Source organism: Amia ocellicauda, chromosome 2 (genome assembly GCF_036373705.1).
Source record: "Amia ocellicauda isolate fAmiCal2 chromosome 2, fAmiCal2.hap1, whole genome shotgun sequence".
NCBI classification, from domain to species: Eukaryota; Metazoa; Chordata; class Actinopteri; order Amiiformes; family Amiidae; genus Amia; species Amia ocellicauda.
This window is the reverse complement of record NC_089851.1, coordinates 36,601,956-36,620,353: the sequence shown is the minus strand read 5'-3', so window position 1 is coordinate 36,620,353 and position 18,398 is coordinate 36,601,956. Positions and strand designations below refer to the sequence as shown.

General features: G+C 37.2%; 1 protein-coding gene across 1 annotated transcript in view; it reads left to right on the top strand.

The window, feature by feature from the left end:
• Positions 1 to 2,419: 2,419 nt before the first annotated feature.
• malrd1 (MAM and LDL receptor class A domain containing 1) overlaps positions 2,420 to 18,398 on the top strand; it is a 152,237-nt gene continuing 136,258 nt past the window's right edge. The window contains exons 1-10 of the mRNA XM_066723387.1: positions 2,420 to 2,717; positions 5,967 to 6,104; positions 6,830 to 6,918; positions 6,998 to 7,159; positions 9,001 to 9,097; positions 9,645 to 9,764; positions 11,949 to 12,095; positions 15,384 to 15,541; positions 16,439 to 16,531; positions 18,133 to 18,343. Of these exons, the coding sequence (XP_066579484.1) occupies positions 2,552 to 2,717; positions 5,967 to 6,104; positions 6,830 to 6,918; positions 6,998 to 7,159; positions 9,001 to 9,097; positions 9,645 to 9,764; positions 11,949 to 12,095; positions 15,384 to 15,541; positions 16,439 to 16,531; positions 18,133 to 18,343 (1,381 nt within the window). The 5' untranslated portion in view covers positions 2,420 to 2,551. The remainder of the gene's footprint in view (positions 2,718 to 5,966; positions 6,105 to 6,829; positions 6,919 to 6,997; positions 7,160 to 9,000; positions 9,098 to 9,644; positions 9,765 to 11,948; positions 12,096 to 15,383; positions 15,542 to 16,438; positions 16,532 to 18,132; positions 18,344 to 18,398) is intronic.

Genomic DNA, 18,398 nt, shown 5'->3' with positions numbered 1-18,398 from the left:
TAAAGTGTGCTGTCTGACAGCCATTGAGATATGCTCTTTCAAATGTTATATAATTTCCATGAGATTGACACTTAACCCTGTACCACAAACTCTTATGTGCATTCATTTCAGTTACGTTTCAAAGTCTGGACAATGGATGTTTCTGGAGATGTGGCTCTGGATGACATCTCTCTGCACAACTGTACCCTCCCACGTGAGTACTCTTACAATGTTCCTCCATGCTTACTAAACATATTCACCAACTGAAAATTACAAACCTGTAAATTGACAATGGCTTTCCACTGGTTAGATGTAAGACACGTCTCTGGAAAATAGAAAGTTAGTATTAACAAGTGACTGCTGGTGAAATGTGTTAGTGGGTGTGTTGAAGTTTTCTTTTTAATCATGTGTTATTTATCAGGTATTTACAGTGATTTCAGTTTTGCCAAAGTTAGTGAAATAGAGAATGTAGGAATCAGCTACTCTGTCATTGTAACAATAAAAACAGGAACTTTAAAGTGTTTACCAGTCAGTTTTTTGTAAAAACAACACCTGTTTCAATTTGCATTGATTGCCCAATATTGGTGTTCCCAGCTGGGTATGCAAATCCTTCATTAAAAACCCTGTAAAGGTTATCTTAATCATTAAATCAGAAGTTAATTTTTCACTTAAGACATTTTGCTTCTCAGTTCAGACATGTCATTTCACAAATTGTTTTTGTAAAGAACAACCTCTGGGCTGTACAATCCCTAATCCATATTATTTAACCCTTCTTATTGTTTTAATATAAACAATCTGATCGGATTACTTTCCATTGGAGATGCATGGTGCTTTTAGATCTGTATTCTCTAAATATAAAGATCTGACCATAGTCAAAGCATCATAGTGATATCTTCTATAAATGTACTACTCTCCTTAATTTAAATGAATTAATGCAGAAAGAGAAATAAATGCTGGTTTATACTCATTATCAACATTTTGTAGTGCAGTGTAATATAATTCTTCAAACAGTATTGCCTATTACAATACTGATCATATTTTTACTGATTAAATAATGACGAATTAATGAAGGGATTCATTTTCAATTAATTTTAATTATTTCTTTATTACAGAATTATATGAATTGATCATGTATTTACTCTGCTTTATCTATAACAAACCTCTGTTCTCTTAGTCTTTAGTTCTGGCTTTATAATCTTGCAAACTATATATACAGACACTTGACTAAAGTTATGTAGATGTCTTGAGATGAAAATGAATCCTACCATTCTAGAGGATTGCTATGAGAGCAGCATGCTCAATAAAATGACCTCCATGTCATGAAATACAATATCAGGAGATCAAATAGACTTGTAAAGTTGACTCCAAGTGGGTTATTGGAATGGTAGAAGGAAGTAAAAAGACTTTTTAATTCACTGATGTCCGTTAACAGGGTGATTGTCCAGACCAGGAGAGGTCAAGGCCAACAGTATATTGGCCAGGATCAAAACAAAACACTACTGTTCTTGTGAAAGCAAGTTTTCTCTTGCTCCCAATGTATTATCTGCCCTCCCAAATCAAAACAATTGCAAATGTTAGAGGGGAGGTAGAAAAAAAAAAAAATCTTCCAGCAGGACAATGACCCCAAACAGCCAAAGCCAAACTGGAGTGCCTTAAAAACAAAAAGGTCAATGTCCTGGACCTCAATCCAATTGAGAATATGTGGAAGAGTTGAAAATTGCTGTTCACCAAACACAGGTGTTCATGACAGCGGCTCCAGATGTTTCAAATAGACCTTATCCTTTAGTTAGCCAAGTGAGTCATCCTGGAACATAACTTTCAATGACTTCAAAGATGCAAATATGTATCTATTTTAAAGGAACCCATTATTTCTGAAGTTACTGCCCAGCATGTGCTTTTTTGCTGGGTCGCCTTACATATCATGCCTCCTAAGCCCTACTATAATTGTTTAAGCCTGAAGGAAGGGAAAATGTACAACAAAACTGACTTTTGATGGGTATATCTGAAATGTATTGAAGCATGATATGAACTACTATATTCATACACTCTTATGTTGCACTGTATTATGTTCTTGTAATTGGATTTCTTTCTTTGGATCCTGAAGGATGGGAATGGCATTTAACACATGCACTATTACGTTTACTTGAGATATGCTATCTTTGTAAACTCTTTATTTACAGTTTACAAATATTAATTATAGATGTGATTGTTTAAATCAAAAGAAAACTGAAAAATCCTTTCTGATATCTAATATTGCACAGCAATACCTGGACCACGAATCAATATAGGATTACATTGAGTCACTTAGCCAATGGTTTATTGACCAGTGATGTGGATTATCAATTAGCCTTTGTCTTGGTAAACATTCAGGTCTATTTTATTGTTGAATGAACTTTGTGCAGGAAATGGGAAGATAAGTAGTGCTGAACCTCTGATTCTATATAACTAGGAAACTTCTTCAACCGAGGTGTTTTTGTTTTTTTTCCCCAGTATGCTTTACTGGTTGTAACATGTTTTTTACTACACCGATGAACCTTTTTTCTCCTTTCATTATTGTCTGAAATGCTTTCTAATGATCCACAATTGGTTTATTGTGTGTGTCTTATACTGTGTGGTGTTTCTAGCACCGAGGCCCTGCACTGGCAGAGAGTTTCAGTGCGTCAGAGGCTCCTGCATCCCTGAGGACAGCGTGTGTGATTTCACTGACCAGTGTGGGGACAGCAGTGACGAGAATGACTGTAAGTACACCGGGGTCTCTTCTGTATGTTTTTTTAATAGATTGGGTTTGAGTTCATCCAAATAAACCTTCACTTTTTACACAGTATTTACAGGCAATCTACAGAGATGTATGAAATATCCAGGGATCAGTAACCAGTTGTATAAAGAACCTTTAAGTACCGCATAGTAGTATTTCTGGGGTTGTCTTGTCCTGAAATGCCACTACATCAACAGGAAAACAGGGGTGTCATTTCACCAAATGATTGAAGGTGGATGGAGGGTGCATCTCAAACATTTCTGAGGAGTTAACATTACATTTGCCATGTGGAAACGTTTCTAAAAGACATTTGTAAGCTTTTTAAAGAGCATTCATTGTTATTGGGGCCCAATGAGAGTACTTCTGGCATATGGCTTCCCCTCTTTTCGCCCCCAGACACCAAGTATTGCCCATATGGTTAAACAAAAATTCAGTCCTATATATTTAATTAAGCTTTGCTCATAAATGGGTAAAATGAGTGTTACATTATAATATAAATAGTAACCATATCAGCCTTCCAGTAATTTTATATCACCATGCAGCACATAAGATATGTGTCACTTTACATCATAGCTGTTGTGTTATGAAACTGCTGTTTTCATGCTGTGTTGGTGTGTCAGCCAGGATTTTCTGTTTAATGTTCATATTTTTTAATCCAAATTAGCAAACCATTCTCTTCTTAAAGATAAGCTACTTCTTTTGTTTTTATTTTTTGGTTTCTCTCAAAACATCAGTAAATCTTTCAGTACCAGTAATGTCATCTACCTGTTCTTTTTTCTATTCTTTTCTTTCCCTGAAGAGCTGATACAAAAGTTTGCTACTTTGGTTATATTCATCTTAATATCCTTATTACTGACTGTGTCACAGGATTAAGCAATTCTGTATCAAATACATTCATGTCCTGCACACATAATTCAAGGGCTCTGCGTCAGAATGGTAATTAAATTAAGCTCTGGAGAAATGGTGCATCAATGCTCGTGGCATTGTTTGTTGCCTAGATTTCTTTTAAAGTGCCATGTGTGCTACAAGTATCAGGCTTTAACAAAAAAAAAATCTCTTTTCCTCTTGTTGCGGCAGATTAGTTGATTTATATTTTGCTAACATTTTCTAATCTCTAGCTAAGATGTCTGGGAGGGTGACTATTTTACACATAATACAAATTCCTTTAGATAAGGGGTCCCCAGCCCTTGCACAGCTTTAGTAAAAGGACACAATCTTCTTTCAACCTCAAGTTTTAAATTGGATTATTAAGCAGGTATGGGGAACAGAATTTGAAAATGAAAATCCTATTTCCTCCTTCTGAAAGAGTTTATACTCCAATAGGTAAGGACCTTGTTGTGGATTATGGAAAGCTATTATTGTCATTCTTTCCCCCTTCAAGTAATAGAATTAAAGCAACAGTAGCAATTTGACAAGTGCCTGATTTTAATGGAAATTACGTGTGGTATTCTACAAAAGAACAATGGTAAATTCTGGAAAGTGATTTATTTATTTATTTATATTTTTCATAGAACATTAAAGCGGGAATTGGAACTCTGACACAATAGGTGTTCATGATTCATTTATCCCACAACTAAATTACAGAGAGCATTTGTCATGCTAGTACACCAGTAAGGCAATAGGTGAGAAACAGAAATCAAAGGCATATCTTTCGAAATGCCTAATATATTAAAGATACGTCATGTTAAATTGAATCCAAGATAATGTTCATTAATAATAACTTACACACAGCCAGATACCTACATTAACACTTCTATTCATACATACAGAAAAAGAGAAACAAAACCAAATAAACACCTAGCTTCTTATTGAGCCAAACTATACAGGACAGATCCCAAGCCGTAAACAGTATTATAGCGTATTTCCATCTGAATCGTTGTGTCCTTCTCTCTCTCTGTCTCTCCTCTCCTCTCCATCCCTTGGCTCTCCTCCTGCTTTACCTCAACAGGAGATGGGTCACTTCCAGTTTTATAAAAGAGGGGAGCCATCCATAGGGAAACTGGGGATCAGGTGCTTCCCCCTTGTTACCTTACCTCCCCAGGGATCCAAGGAGGGCCTTCCCATGTCTCGCCTCGCACAGCATCAATTTATATATATAATTAAGATCCATTTGAGTCTCTGCTGAAGCTGTAGGCTACCTCTGGATGGCTCAGAGTCAACTCAATGCGTTTACATTGCCAAAAACTAAACAAATAAATAAATGCCTAAGCCAGCTTAGTGCCACTCTGAAACTGTCCTGTGTAAAGAGATTATTGGAGACAGCTGCTCAGTCACACTGTTATTCCAAGAACTTCTCCACATTGATTAGCAGCCGTGACTGTATTACAGTGGGTATTTCAACAGCAATAAGCAGTGAGAGAGTGAACATCTGAATACAATGATTTTATATAGGGACTTATGTAATGTACACCTTCCAGCTTAAAGCACTGTGAGTTACACACATTTTCTCCATGAGATAACTCTGCTCTGGGCAGTGTTTGCTTTTGTAAGTGTTTTCTGCACATCGACAGTATGTGGGTAAAAACCTATTTGGCTTGCAGTGAAAGTATATATATATATATATATATATATATATATATAGTGTGTCATTAATTGTCTACACCACAACACAAGGAGTTGCAAAGCTAGGTTTAGCCTGAAGAACAATGGCAAAGACTATGAGACACTATTGTAACCTATTAGCCTGAACAAAGTGAGTCAACATGCCCAAAGGTAAATTTGTGAATAAATACTATATATGTGTATGTTTATATACTTTTATAACAATCCCTAGTAGGAACTTGTTGACAAAGTACAGTATTTTGACAAATATTTCACTTGGTTAAATCTGACATGGGTCACCATTGCAATCAGTAGTGTGATCATGGCATGCACAGCTCAAAACACAACATTTGAAATTCAAAACGGACACGGTTTGGCACAGATGTGGCCTAAGATGTAACAGGTTCTCTTGAAGTGAATGGTAGAGAAATTAATTATGCCGGGAGACAAATGAGAAAAAAATATAGTGCCCACTGTAATTGCAGAGCTGAAACCTTAGTGTTTTAATGTAGTTCTAATACACTGATAATATACAGCACATCTCAAATTATAGACTTACAACTATAATATACTTATAAACTATATGGCCATGTGTTAAACACTGTATTTAAATGTGTTCAAATGAAGAAGGACAGAAATCAGTGACAGCTGTTTCAGTGTTTGTTTGGTGTATTTTCTCTTTTCTTTAAAGGCTCGGCATATGAGAGATGTGACTTTGAGGGGGGTTACTGCAACATGTCACATAGCAAGATCTCACACACAACATGGACCAGAAGAACCGGTTTCACTAATATCGGACCCACTTACGACCATTTGGGGAACCGTACAGGTATTGAATGCATATTTAGCCTATTCCATCTCTAATGAAAAATGGAAATTCAAAGTGTTTTTTTGAAATATATTTTTATGATATGAAACCTATTACTTGCCATTGCCAAATTGGGCCCACCAGTTCTGAGTTATGTATTGAATTTGAAAATTATTCTGACACTACTGTATGTAGTGATAGGATATTTATCAACTGTGCTAAGGATGTGCTCTAGGCATTTCCTGTTACATTGCCCCATTGCAGCCAGGTAGCCGATGGACTGTGATTGTCCTTTGTATTTTTGTCTTACAACCACATCAGAACCTCAGATATAATCATATTTGAACTGAGGTGAAACAATCAACTGAAGTCCAAAGGGTTTCCAAAGAGAGCTGGAGAGATTTGCAAAACTCAGTCACTGAAAGATGTCTTACCAGTCAGTGGAGCAAAAGTTCATCATATCGCTATACAAACTTTGAGGAGGTTAATATCATGTTATATAATCCTTATAGACAGTCATGGACTAATATTCCATAACTGGCGTGGAGAATTTAAAAGGGCCTTCACAGAGAGGTTAACATGTGTTTTGCCTCCTTTTCAAGAAAGCATTATATTCAGTATGTAGAATAATCCAATCTGGTTAATTTGTATGATGTTAATTCAGCATAGACTAATGAGTGTGCTATAAACAGACTGAATTTAATTTACCTAACTGTACCTTGCTATTTGTGTTTTTGTTTCAACAGCTTATTACTTATCCATTTCCCAGCAAAATGGAGAGCAGCCTTTTGCAGGTCTAAGAAGTGTTGTTTTCCTTCCAACCAACTCCTGTCGGGTAATCTTTATTTTTGGATAGTGCTCTGTTCAACACCATTGCTTTGGAATATGTTACTGAGCTGTTCTTCTTTATATAGGTCACCTTTTACCAGTACTTCGGGCGTTTGAATGGGGCACTCAGTGTTGTATTGCAAACCCACTACGATGGGCCTTACACAGAAATATGGACTCATAACACACCCCAGAAAGAACAGTGGACCCGTACCTCTGTGACACTTAACAGCACTGAGAACTTTCAGGTTTGTTCTTTCTTTCTAAATAGAATTTTAAATCATGAAATAGTCCAGGGAAAAAGTTGTCATTGAGATTAAGATCAAATCAACCTGTCGCATTTTAAGTACTTACATTATTATTACTACATTACTATTATTAAATTATTAGCATTCTGTCATGAACATGAGAAGTCTTGGAATTTATGACATAATTGTAATTTAGTAGAAAACTAAATAGTCCAGGCAGAATTAGCTTTTCTCCTTAGAGTGTTCGCTTTACCTATTTGGTATGTATATATATACAGTGAGGGAAAAAAGTATTTGATCCCCTGCTGATTTTGTATGTTTGCCCACTGACAAAGAAATGATCAGTCTATAATTTTAATGGTAGGTGTATTTTAACAGTGAGAGACAGAATAACAGCAAAAAAATCCAGAAAAACGCATTTCAAAAAAGTTATAAATTGATTTGCATGTTAATGAGGGAAATAAGTATTTGATCCCCTATCAATCAGCAAGATTTCTGGCTCCCAGGTGTCTTTTATACAGGTAACGAGCTGAGATTAGGAGCACTCTCTTAAAGGGACTCTCCTAATCTCAGCTCGTTACCTGTATAAAAGACACCTGTCCACAGAAGCAATCAATCAATCAGATTCCAAACTCTCCACCATGGCCAAGACCAAAGAGCTGTCCAAGGATGTCAGGGACAAGATTGTAGACCTACACAAGGCTGGAATGGGCTACAAGACCATCGCCAAGCAGCTTGGTGAGAAGGTGACAACAGTTGGTGCGATTATGACTTGGAGAGGATCTGCAAAGAGGAGTGGGACAAAATCCCTCCTGAGATGTGTGCAAACCTGGTGGCCAACAACAAGAAACGTCTGACCTCTGTGATTGCCAACAAGGGTTTTGACACCAAGTACTAAGTCGAAGGGGTCAAATACTTATTTCCCTCATTAACATCAATTTATAACTTTTTGAAATGCGTTTTTCTGGATTGTTTTGCTGTTATTCTGTCTCTCACTGTTAAAATACACCTACCATTAAAATGATAGACTGATCATTTCTTTGTCAGTGGGCAAACGTACAAAATCAGCAGGGGATCAAATACTTTTTTCCCCCACTGTATATATATATATATATATATATATATTGTGACAGAGTATGGGGTGTCAACCGCTGACGTGCGGGAATCTCGATTAAAGTTTCGCATCAGTTAAGTGATAGAACACAGGGAAGCCTTTACAAAGGCTGTGTGCAGAAATAAAAACACCCAGCCTGGGTTAGGGCGTTAGCTGACTCTCTTGTTGTGTCCCTAACAGCTCTTGGGCCACTACTCGGTTTCCTGGTTACAAAACAAACAAGCGAAGGGAGAGACAGTCTCATAGTTGTGATAGCGAAGTGGGGGTTACACGTGGTAATCGTCGTCGTAAGCCGATCCAGTTCAGGTTCAGTCTGTGGAAACAAGTCATTACTGAACACGTATGGAAGACCCTGAAGGGCAAATAGAATTAACATATCCTTTTCCCACTTCTATGACCCAGTGAATGTAGGATTCTCATTACCAGTAGTAGTTTCAATTTGGCAACAGTATTGGCGAAGCTAAGGAATCTGTTACAATGCTACAACAGTTACAATGCTGTTGCAGGTTGCCGCTAGTGCTAGGGATCAGTGTCCTTTTAAAACACAGTAAATCAAGTTAATTGAGCTGCCGTGTAATTCACATTGTACATATACCAAAATGCAAGCCCATTTTTCTGTATTTTGATCATATTGAATATAAGGCGAATACAAAGTGTTTTAATGTTTGGAACCTAATCTAGAGCACATGCACAACATCGTTGCTATTTTATGGGTTTGCTTTTATAGGTGATGATCCAAGGACAGATCTTTAATGTCAGCGAACCCTCAGAAGCACTGGCCATTGACGACGTTTCATTCAGTGAAGGCTGTAGAACTGCTGTGGGTAAGATCAGCGTCCATTTTCAACATCAGGCTATTAACAGAATAGAAAACATCATGCTTTCTGCCCCTGTCTCACTGCTTTAACATTATCACATCTGTTCCATCATATTGTTGTTTTCTTCTTGAATACCATCTCATCTTCTAGAAGAAGGTGGTAAATTCAATGGTAATAGTATTTTAAGTAAACTGTGCAACATAAGCCAAATAAAATAAAATAAACCAAAATATAAATTTAAAGAAACAGCAATGCAACAAAAATGTAAATAACCTAATGACACAGATTAGAGATAGTGTGTTCTTATAAGCAAAGTAAAGTCAGTGAATCTTGTTTTATGTTAACCGTTGCTTTGAAAATAGGTTTTCTAAGATATAATGTGTGTATATCCAAGGAACATTACAATATGCTTTATTCAGAATATGAAAGTTGTACTGAAAGAGTTTTTAGGATTTCTCAAATAAATCTAAAAGAAAATTACAGCTGAGTCTGAGATTTGACCCTTACTGAACAATTCATATCATAAACTGTTTCTGTTGTTTTCTCTACACAGATTCTGCCTTGCCTTGTGGTGAAGGATTTCAAACCTGCAACAGCGAATGTATTCCGGAGGTTAAATTTTGCAACTTTATTCATGACTGTCTTCCGGACAAGGCAGATGAAGATCGCTGTCGTAAGTAACGTCTGTAATTGGCTTGGACACTGATTTGCAAATTGCAGAGACGTGAACATCTCTTCACAGCAGTGAATGCGGCTACAGTTAATGAACTGCCAAAACACTTTAATGTTCTGAACGGTAACAGAGCACCGGTGTTGGAGGCTTCTACTTGTAAATCATGATTTTCCTTGAAGTATATGACTAATTTAACAAAGCTTAAAATGCGGCCATGTATGTAATATTTACATAACCCATGCTTCATTAATGAAACATAATTGCACATGTATTTAAAAATACATATGATGAGCCTGTTTGAGCTTGTATATAGTTAACCTTGTTATCTTTATAAAAAACATGTTTTATTAATGTGCAGCACTGTTGATGTTGTTACCTTATTTGATCTTACAAGTTGCTGTCATTAGATCAACTTAATTGCATTAAGTCTCCTTTGTTCACATCACTCAGCTAAGTGAAAGGTCTGTGAACTAAATGAAACTCACATGATGGTATACTGTTTTGCTTTTCTGAACTTACACTTCTAGTTAGTTTATAGCATGTGTAATTTGTCGTAATCTTTTGATTTTGTATTTCTTATTCAATTTAATTTTCTTTCTAAGGTCATTAAGTATGATATCCTTAAGGACTCTATATGAATAAATATGAATTAATGCATTATTTGATATTTATCTTTTTCGGTCAAGTTTGCCTATGACCTCAGCACTGTACAGTCTGTGACTCCATGCTGCATAAAAAAACAGATACTTAAAGTCCTGCTGAGCAAAGCTAATACCTGCTAATCCCCTTTTGGTAGCCTCAGCTGGAACCTTATGATCTTTAGCAAACATTAGAAATCATATTTGATACTAATGGGTAATCATTACCCAGGAGTCATTAGATCATCTGGGCATATATCAGAATTACCATTGTCAGGAACTGGTGCCCAGCTACAGCACAGCACTTACCATACCAGGAGCACCAGGACCTGAAGAGCACACACTAATGTTTCTGCCAGTCACTTGAACTCTGTGGAAAAATGCCCAGGGCAGGGGTTGGTGCAGTGACCTGAACTGGCACCACCCTCCCTTATGCACTTCAGCTTTGTCAGTCATCTTGGAAAGCCTGAACTTCAGCAGAGACTTTCTCTTTTGTCTGGATCAGCATCTTGACACCAACTTTAAGATTAATTATGAACAGTTCTTAATAACAATTATTATTGATACTTAGTCTAGGAAAGGCTTATATGTATGTGCAGTAATGTGTGAGTCAGAATAATTAGCTAATTAACCCTCCATCTCAATTGCCTAACATGTAAATATGCCAAGCGCATTGGTGTCGAGAGTGGGATCTGGTGTCCCTCCCATTGGTTTCCCTTCTCCAGCATGTATAGAATAGCCTGCAGTATTATGTGCACAGCATGTACTCTAGTATAGTGAGTGCCAATTCCGGGGCAGGGCCCAATTTCCTCCAAGTCGCAATCTTTCCCAGAGAGAGTTTTCTTTACTTCTTCCGCTGCGGTGGCACCCAGCTGTTTTGGAATTGATATGCAAATGCCCTGCAGCCATGACAATTTCTGAGAGAGAGGGCATTCAAGAAGGAGGGGTGTAAGGACATAACTACCAAGTCTCCTGCTGTGAATTAGGGCAGTAAGAAGATACTTCCCAGTGGGCATGCTGAGGTTCCTGCACATATTCTGAATGAATCCATTAGCTGCAATAAAACCCTACCCGACCTTGGTCCAGAAACCCAGGTGATATTTCTCTCATACAGAAATGTTTTTACTCCACAGGGACATGCTGTGGCCCACTATGTATATTGCTGGTGCTGCTAAGGGTCTTTGGAGATTTGCACAGTTGGCGCCCAACCCCATCCATGTTGAACTACACATTTCCTTTGCTCAAGCAAGTCTGTGAACAGTCAGTGCAAATGCATTCATAGTGGCTGTATAATGTAGGTTGCCTGACCTCAGGAAACACCTCAGCCATTTTCATCTCAAAGCTCACATTTACTATGCTTCATCAAGAAAATGGCTCACCATCAGTAATTTTACAAAGTTGATCACATACTCTGTTTTTCTCTGAGATATCAGTCTGATCACCTGCAGTTTTGTCCTAACCTGCACAGGCAGCAACTCTACTTGGCTGCTTTGAAGAGCACAGACAGCACAGCATTGTTTGAATCTGTACATCTTCCTTTTGTCAGCTGACTCATGTGATTTTGAGTCCAGCCTGTGTGCGTGGCAGGCAGGGGCCAGAGAGGAGGAATCTGAATGGCTACGGGTCAAAGCTGGGGACATTGCTGCGAATGGGAGTGCCCCCCCTCTGGATCAAACCCTGAACTCCACAAACGGTAAGACAAGATTCTAGCTCACTTCTGGTGGCAAAATATGTATTATCTGTGTGGGTTTATTTTCTGTCCATTCCGGTTTTATACTTCCTGTAACATTTGTCCATTTTAACCTCGAGAAGAGAACAGAAGCGAAATCTACATCAAATCCATATTTGGTGTGACCACCCTTTGCCTTCAAAACAGCATCAATTCTTCTAGGTTCACTTGCACACAGTCAGGGATTTTGTAGGCATATAGTCAGGTGTATGATTAAACAATTATACCAAACAGGTGCTAATGATCATCAATTCAATATGTAGGTTAAAACACAATCAGTAACTGAAACAGAAACAGCTGTGTAGGAGGAATAAAACTGGGTGAGGAACAGCCAAACTCAGCTAACAAGGTGAGGTTGCTGAAGACAGTTTACTGTCAAAAGTCATACACCATGGCAAGACTGAGCACAGCAACAAGACACAAGGTAGTTATACTGCATCAGCAAGGTCTCTCCCAGGCAGAAACTTCAAGGCACACAAGGGTTTCCAGATGTGCTGTCCAAGCTCTTGTGAAGAAGCACAAAGAAACAGGCAACGTCGAGGACCGTAGACGCAGTGGTCGGCCAAGGAAACTTACTGGCGCAGATGAAAGACACTTCCCTTCGCAATCGGAAGATGTCCAGCAGTGCCATCAGCTCAGAATTGGCAGAAAACAGTGGGACCCTGGTACACCCATCTACTGTCTGGAGAAGTCTGGTCAGAAGTGGCCTTCATGGAAAACTTGTGGCCAAAAAGCCATACCTCCGACGTGGCAACAAGTGACTCAACTATGCACGAAAACACAGGAACTGGGGTGCAGAAAAATGGCAGCAGGTGCTCTGGACTGATGAGTCAAAATTTGAATATTTGGCTGTAGCAGAAGGCAGTTTGTTCGCCGAAGGGCTGGAGAGCAGTACACGAATGAGTGTCTGCAGGCAACAGTGAAGCTTGGTGGAGGTTCATTGCAAGTTTGGGGCTGCATTTCAGCAATTGGAGGTGGGGATTTGGTCAGAATGAATGGTCTCCTCAATGCTAAGTACAGGCAGATACTTATCCATCATGCAATACCATCAGGGAGGCATCTGATTGGCCCCAAATTTATTCTGCAGCATGACAACGACCCCAAACATACAGCGACAGTCATTAAGAACTATCTTCAGCGTCAAGAAGAACAAGAAGTCCTGGAAGTGATGGTATGGCCCCCACAGAGCAATGATCTCAACATCATCGAGTCTGTCTGGGATTACATGAAGAGAGAGAAGCAACTGAGGCTGCATAAATCCACAGAAGAGCTGTGGTTAGTTCTCCAAGATGTTTGGGCCAACCTACCTGCCGAGTTCCTTCAAAAACTGTGTGCAAGTGTACCTAGAAGAACTGATGCTGTTTTGAAGGCAAAGGGTGGTCACACCAAATATTTGATGTAGATTTTTCTTCTGTTCACTCACTTTGCATTTAGTTAATTGATTAATATAATCTATTAAAAATTTTGAAAGCATTTTTACTTTACAGCATTTTTTCACACCTGCCTAAAGCTTTTGCCCAGTACTGTATGTTAAAAAAAGAAAAAATAAAGAAAAAATATGGTTTGGTATATGATCCCCAGCAAAGTGACAATATTGATTATCACAACGTGATGGTATGGGTATGGTATCATATTGAAACACCTAGAATTAAATATTCCAGAACACTACTTAGGACACAGAAATGAGAATAATGTCCTAAGTAGTGTTCTGAAATATTTAATTCAAGGTGTTTCAATATGATACCATACCCATACCATCACGTTGTGATAATCAATATTGTCACTTTGCAGGGGATCATATACCATATCATATATCATATATATGTAAATTGACTACCAAGTCGAAAGTGTGTAAGAGGCTGACACCCAGCTAATACTGATGCAACATGTTGAAATTCTTGCTGTTTTCATTTTTTCAGCTATTGAAATAAAACTGACAATGCAGGGATGAAAGTGAAGACAAATTAACAATATCATACCTCACTCTCTGTAAAGATCAAGTATTATTTCAAAACAGCACAGCCATCAATTTTACATGATGAAGAAGAAATAGTAATATTGCCTATTTTGTTTTTAGTGTATTTTATATAGGAAGTTAAAGTTTTTAGGGTGTTTTACATCCTCTGCTGCTCACACTTCACAATCATCCTATGATCTGAAGAAACTAATGCTTTAGTACTTAAATTTAAAAAATGAAAACAAAAAATGAATTTAATTGATTTTCCCTTATATTAGCTATTGTATGACTTTGGTATCATAATATATTGTGGGTATCGATGTATAGCAGAGCACTATAATAAATAAACCTCTTAAAACCTTGAATCCTTGAAACCTTGAAGCATGTACTATTATTTCAGATGTTCCTCTGTAAGACTCTAATGAAAAATAATGATCATGTCTTGACTCATTATTAAATCATGAAAAAAGTAAATAAAATAGTTTTTTCACACGCTTACACTTACAAATGCTATTATTTTTTAGCTACATTTTAGAACATATGGCACATTTTTCTTAAATCAGCATCTCTTCATATATGTCAGCCATTCAATTCAATTCATATTTTTATTTGGAATTTGGGAGAAATGTTGTCAGTAGTTTATAGGATTAAACAAAAATGTTAATTTTACCCAAACACATACCTATAAATAGTAAAAACCAGAGAAACTGATAATTTTGCAGTGGTCTCTTAATTTTTTCCAGAGCTGTGTTTGCTTAGAAAGTGCCAAGAAGTCGTGCCAAGGGTTAAGGTCTTGACTTGAGGTTTAATTCTCTATTAACTCTAGGATACTTAATCTTCTTATGTACTTTCATTTCAATTGTTGTTTATGTTGGTTATTTTATAATGACTGCAGTGCCAAGGTTGTAATAATCAGTGTCTGCCTGAAGGTTTTAATTTTCTTGAAACTGTATTTAACAAAGTTAGAGCCATAGTATTTTCTTTGAGGGAAAGTGAAGATAATTATGAATGGGAAATCTATTCTGAAATGCACAAATATAACATTAACATTGCAGCAATTTCATTTAATGTGTCATATGAAGATTAATGTTCATAACTGGAGACCAGAGAAGGTATTGGAACCATTCAGGAGAAATGAATAATAAGAAATAATTAATATGATGATAACCTTAAAGTGATTTGGAAGGGGCTAAAATTACCCAAGCCATTTCCTAAACCTGTCTTTTGGACTCTTTGTTTCATAAGTGGCATGAATGAATCCAGCACTGAGTCATTTCTTTGTGCCTTTTGAACAGGCCATTATCTTTGGATTGGAGCGAACAATGCTACATTGTCCAGGAGCAGCTTCCTTAACAGCTCAGTGTACCACTCTCCTGGACCGACTTGTGCCTTTCAGTTCCATTATAACATGAAAGGGAGTAATGCACTCGCCGTGTGGCTGAATACAACAGTGGTAAGAGAAAAAGTGCAGATATTTTAATGAGAACTACAGTTCTTGAAAAAAGCTGTCAAACATATAAGGGAAGGAGGTATAAGTATCCAATATTTCCAATATTGGAAAATGATCACAAAATTAATTGATTATATATGCAAAGTCAAATTCACACATTTATAAAAACACAAACTGGTCTGTGCTGCGATCTTATATACAAGCCTGTGGCCAGTTGCATAAAATACAGAGAAGTATTGAACAACTTCAGTATTAAATGCATCAGCTTTTCCCTTAATTACTCTATTGGCTTTAATACATTGGTGCAAAAATTTGAAACACTAACTGTTGTAGACTGCTGGCCACTGATCTTAGGCTTTTAAGTCATGACACATGGGAATACTTGCTGTATTACCATCAAGAATGAAGTCTGTACTGTGTTTAGTTTTCAAACCACATCAAAGTTGGTGTGACTGGAAAAAGTGTGTGTTTATGTTTCTGCCATTTCTTGCAACTTCCTTTGTGTCCATGTTATACTGTGAATCTTTGCAGAGCCTCTGATCATTTTGTGTGACTTAAAATTAATTTATTAGTTAATATAGCAGCAAGAATAAAGACTAGCTTACCCATTGTTCAGTGTCTTGGATTTGCAATGGACTGTATCTGATTCTTAGAAAGCTAAGTTACTAGCTATGAAATGATCATGGAGTCCCTTCATTTGTGTATTTATGTCCTTATACACATTGAGCATTTTATTGTATTTTATATCCTTTCTCTATTTGCAACTTGTGTAACTAAGTCATGTGTGTTTTTGTCATTCAAGAAAACTGTACTGAATGTTAAAACACACAATTGTAATCAGTGACATACTATCAAAATAAGAGGAAGACATTTTCAAGATTAATATTCTTTCCACAATAGGGACTTCAGCAAGTGTTCTACGCCAACAGTGAAACAAATGATATGTGGCTGGAAGAGACAATCCAGCTCCCAAGTTGCCTGGATCAGGTTCAGGTATGGAAGAATTTCACAGTAATTCATACCTGTCTGCTCCTTCGATATTTTGAAGCCACATATTGAATTAACACTTTTAAAGTATAAGGATTGCGAGTGCCACTTCATAAACAATTTAGGAACAATCTATTTGTGCAGAATTAACATTGTATTTAGTGCCAACATACGGCAACAAGGGACAATTTGTTAATAACATAGTTAATCATCACATGTACTCCTCAAAATAATGCTGCTTGACCACCATATACGCATTTTTATCTCAGACATATTTCCTCATGTGAATATTACCCAGCATGCTGACATCTTTATCAAATTCATGAAACGTTAAATGCAATTCCGTGGTCTAATCTTCCACAAAGATAGGACCTCTGTTAGGAGAAATGCAAAGGTTTCTGTTATAAACGTCACAGAAATGACAGCATACACATTGTTCCTGTATTAATATATCTACAGATTTTTAATGTCTGAATTAGTTTAGTAATACCATCCTGTATATTCATTAACACCGGGTATTTTATTTATCAAGTTGAGGTGCACAGAGGACAGCAGTAGATACTGAACTGTCGCATTCCCGCAGTGTCTATAGATAAGGCCCTACAAAATGAATAGATGGATTGCCACTACACAACCTCACGGCCTGGTTGTCAGTCCAAAACATCATGCTATTTATCAAGCCAGTGCTATTAAAACAGATCAAAAGTACTATTAGGAACTCATAATCTCAAGTAGTGTCTAAATAAGATATTTCCCACACTACTGAAGGAATATTGTGCCTATTCTGTAATGTTGATGTTGATCTTAACTACCATAAACAAGTAGTTCATATCCTAAGAAAATAACAGAACAGAAGCAATGTGTAATGAATAAATAAATTTATATTGATGGGGGGGTAAAAAGCCTTTCATTTAGAAGCATAATTGATTTGACAGAGGACAGAGTTCAAAGAAATCAACAAATCAGGCTGGTATAAGCACAGAGAAAATAAAGTCCCCCATCTGTTATTTTTTGATAATTAATGGCACTGTTCTTTTTCTTTTGTTGTTTTTTGGTAAGTTATTCATGAAAGTACACCTGTGGGAAAATAAAACTTTAACTGTCATTCATTATTAAAAGATATATGTTGATATATCTGTATAGTATGCTTGGATTACTCAAACACCATGACACAGAGTAGTCCATTTGAGTTTATTCATTTTTAAGTAGCATTTTACTGTCAGCACTGTCCTGAATGGTAGCCATAGTGAAAAATAAAGCAACTTCAAGGAAGGAGGTGGTTCAAAAATTCTTTGCCTGCCTCCTCCAAGAATTTTGTGAAGTTAGTGAATATCACACAATTTTAAAAGAGTGTTTGCAACAATGAATATTAAAGAAACATGCTGAAAGTATCCTCTCTTGGACACGTTTAATGGTTTATTCATATTTCAAAATCATGAATTGCAAAATACAGAGCATACATAAGCAAAAATGCTCAAACGTAGAATGCTGTGCCTCAGCTAGCTCCCAAAACAACAGTCTGTATACTAGTCTCTAGTCTGTATAGAAATATAAACATGGTTGAGTTTGATAAAACATGAATACCTTTTGTTTCTTATTGTCCTTAGGTTTGTTTTGAAGGAACTGTTGTGGACATCGATGGATTCCTGGCTTTGGACGGTTTTCAGTTCTTTAACTGTGGCATCGCAGTGGACACTTCCATGCCATGCCTGCCAGCAATGGTTGCATGTGGAGACGGGACGTGTGTGCCCAGCTCTGCATTGTGCGACTACCACCTGGACTGCTGCGATGACTCGGATGAAGAGACAGAGCTTTGCTGTAGGTTTCTGGTACTTAAAACCCTTTGGGCAGTGGCTGATTTGAGCAATGGCAG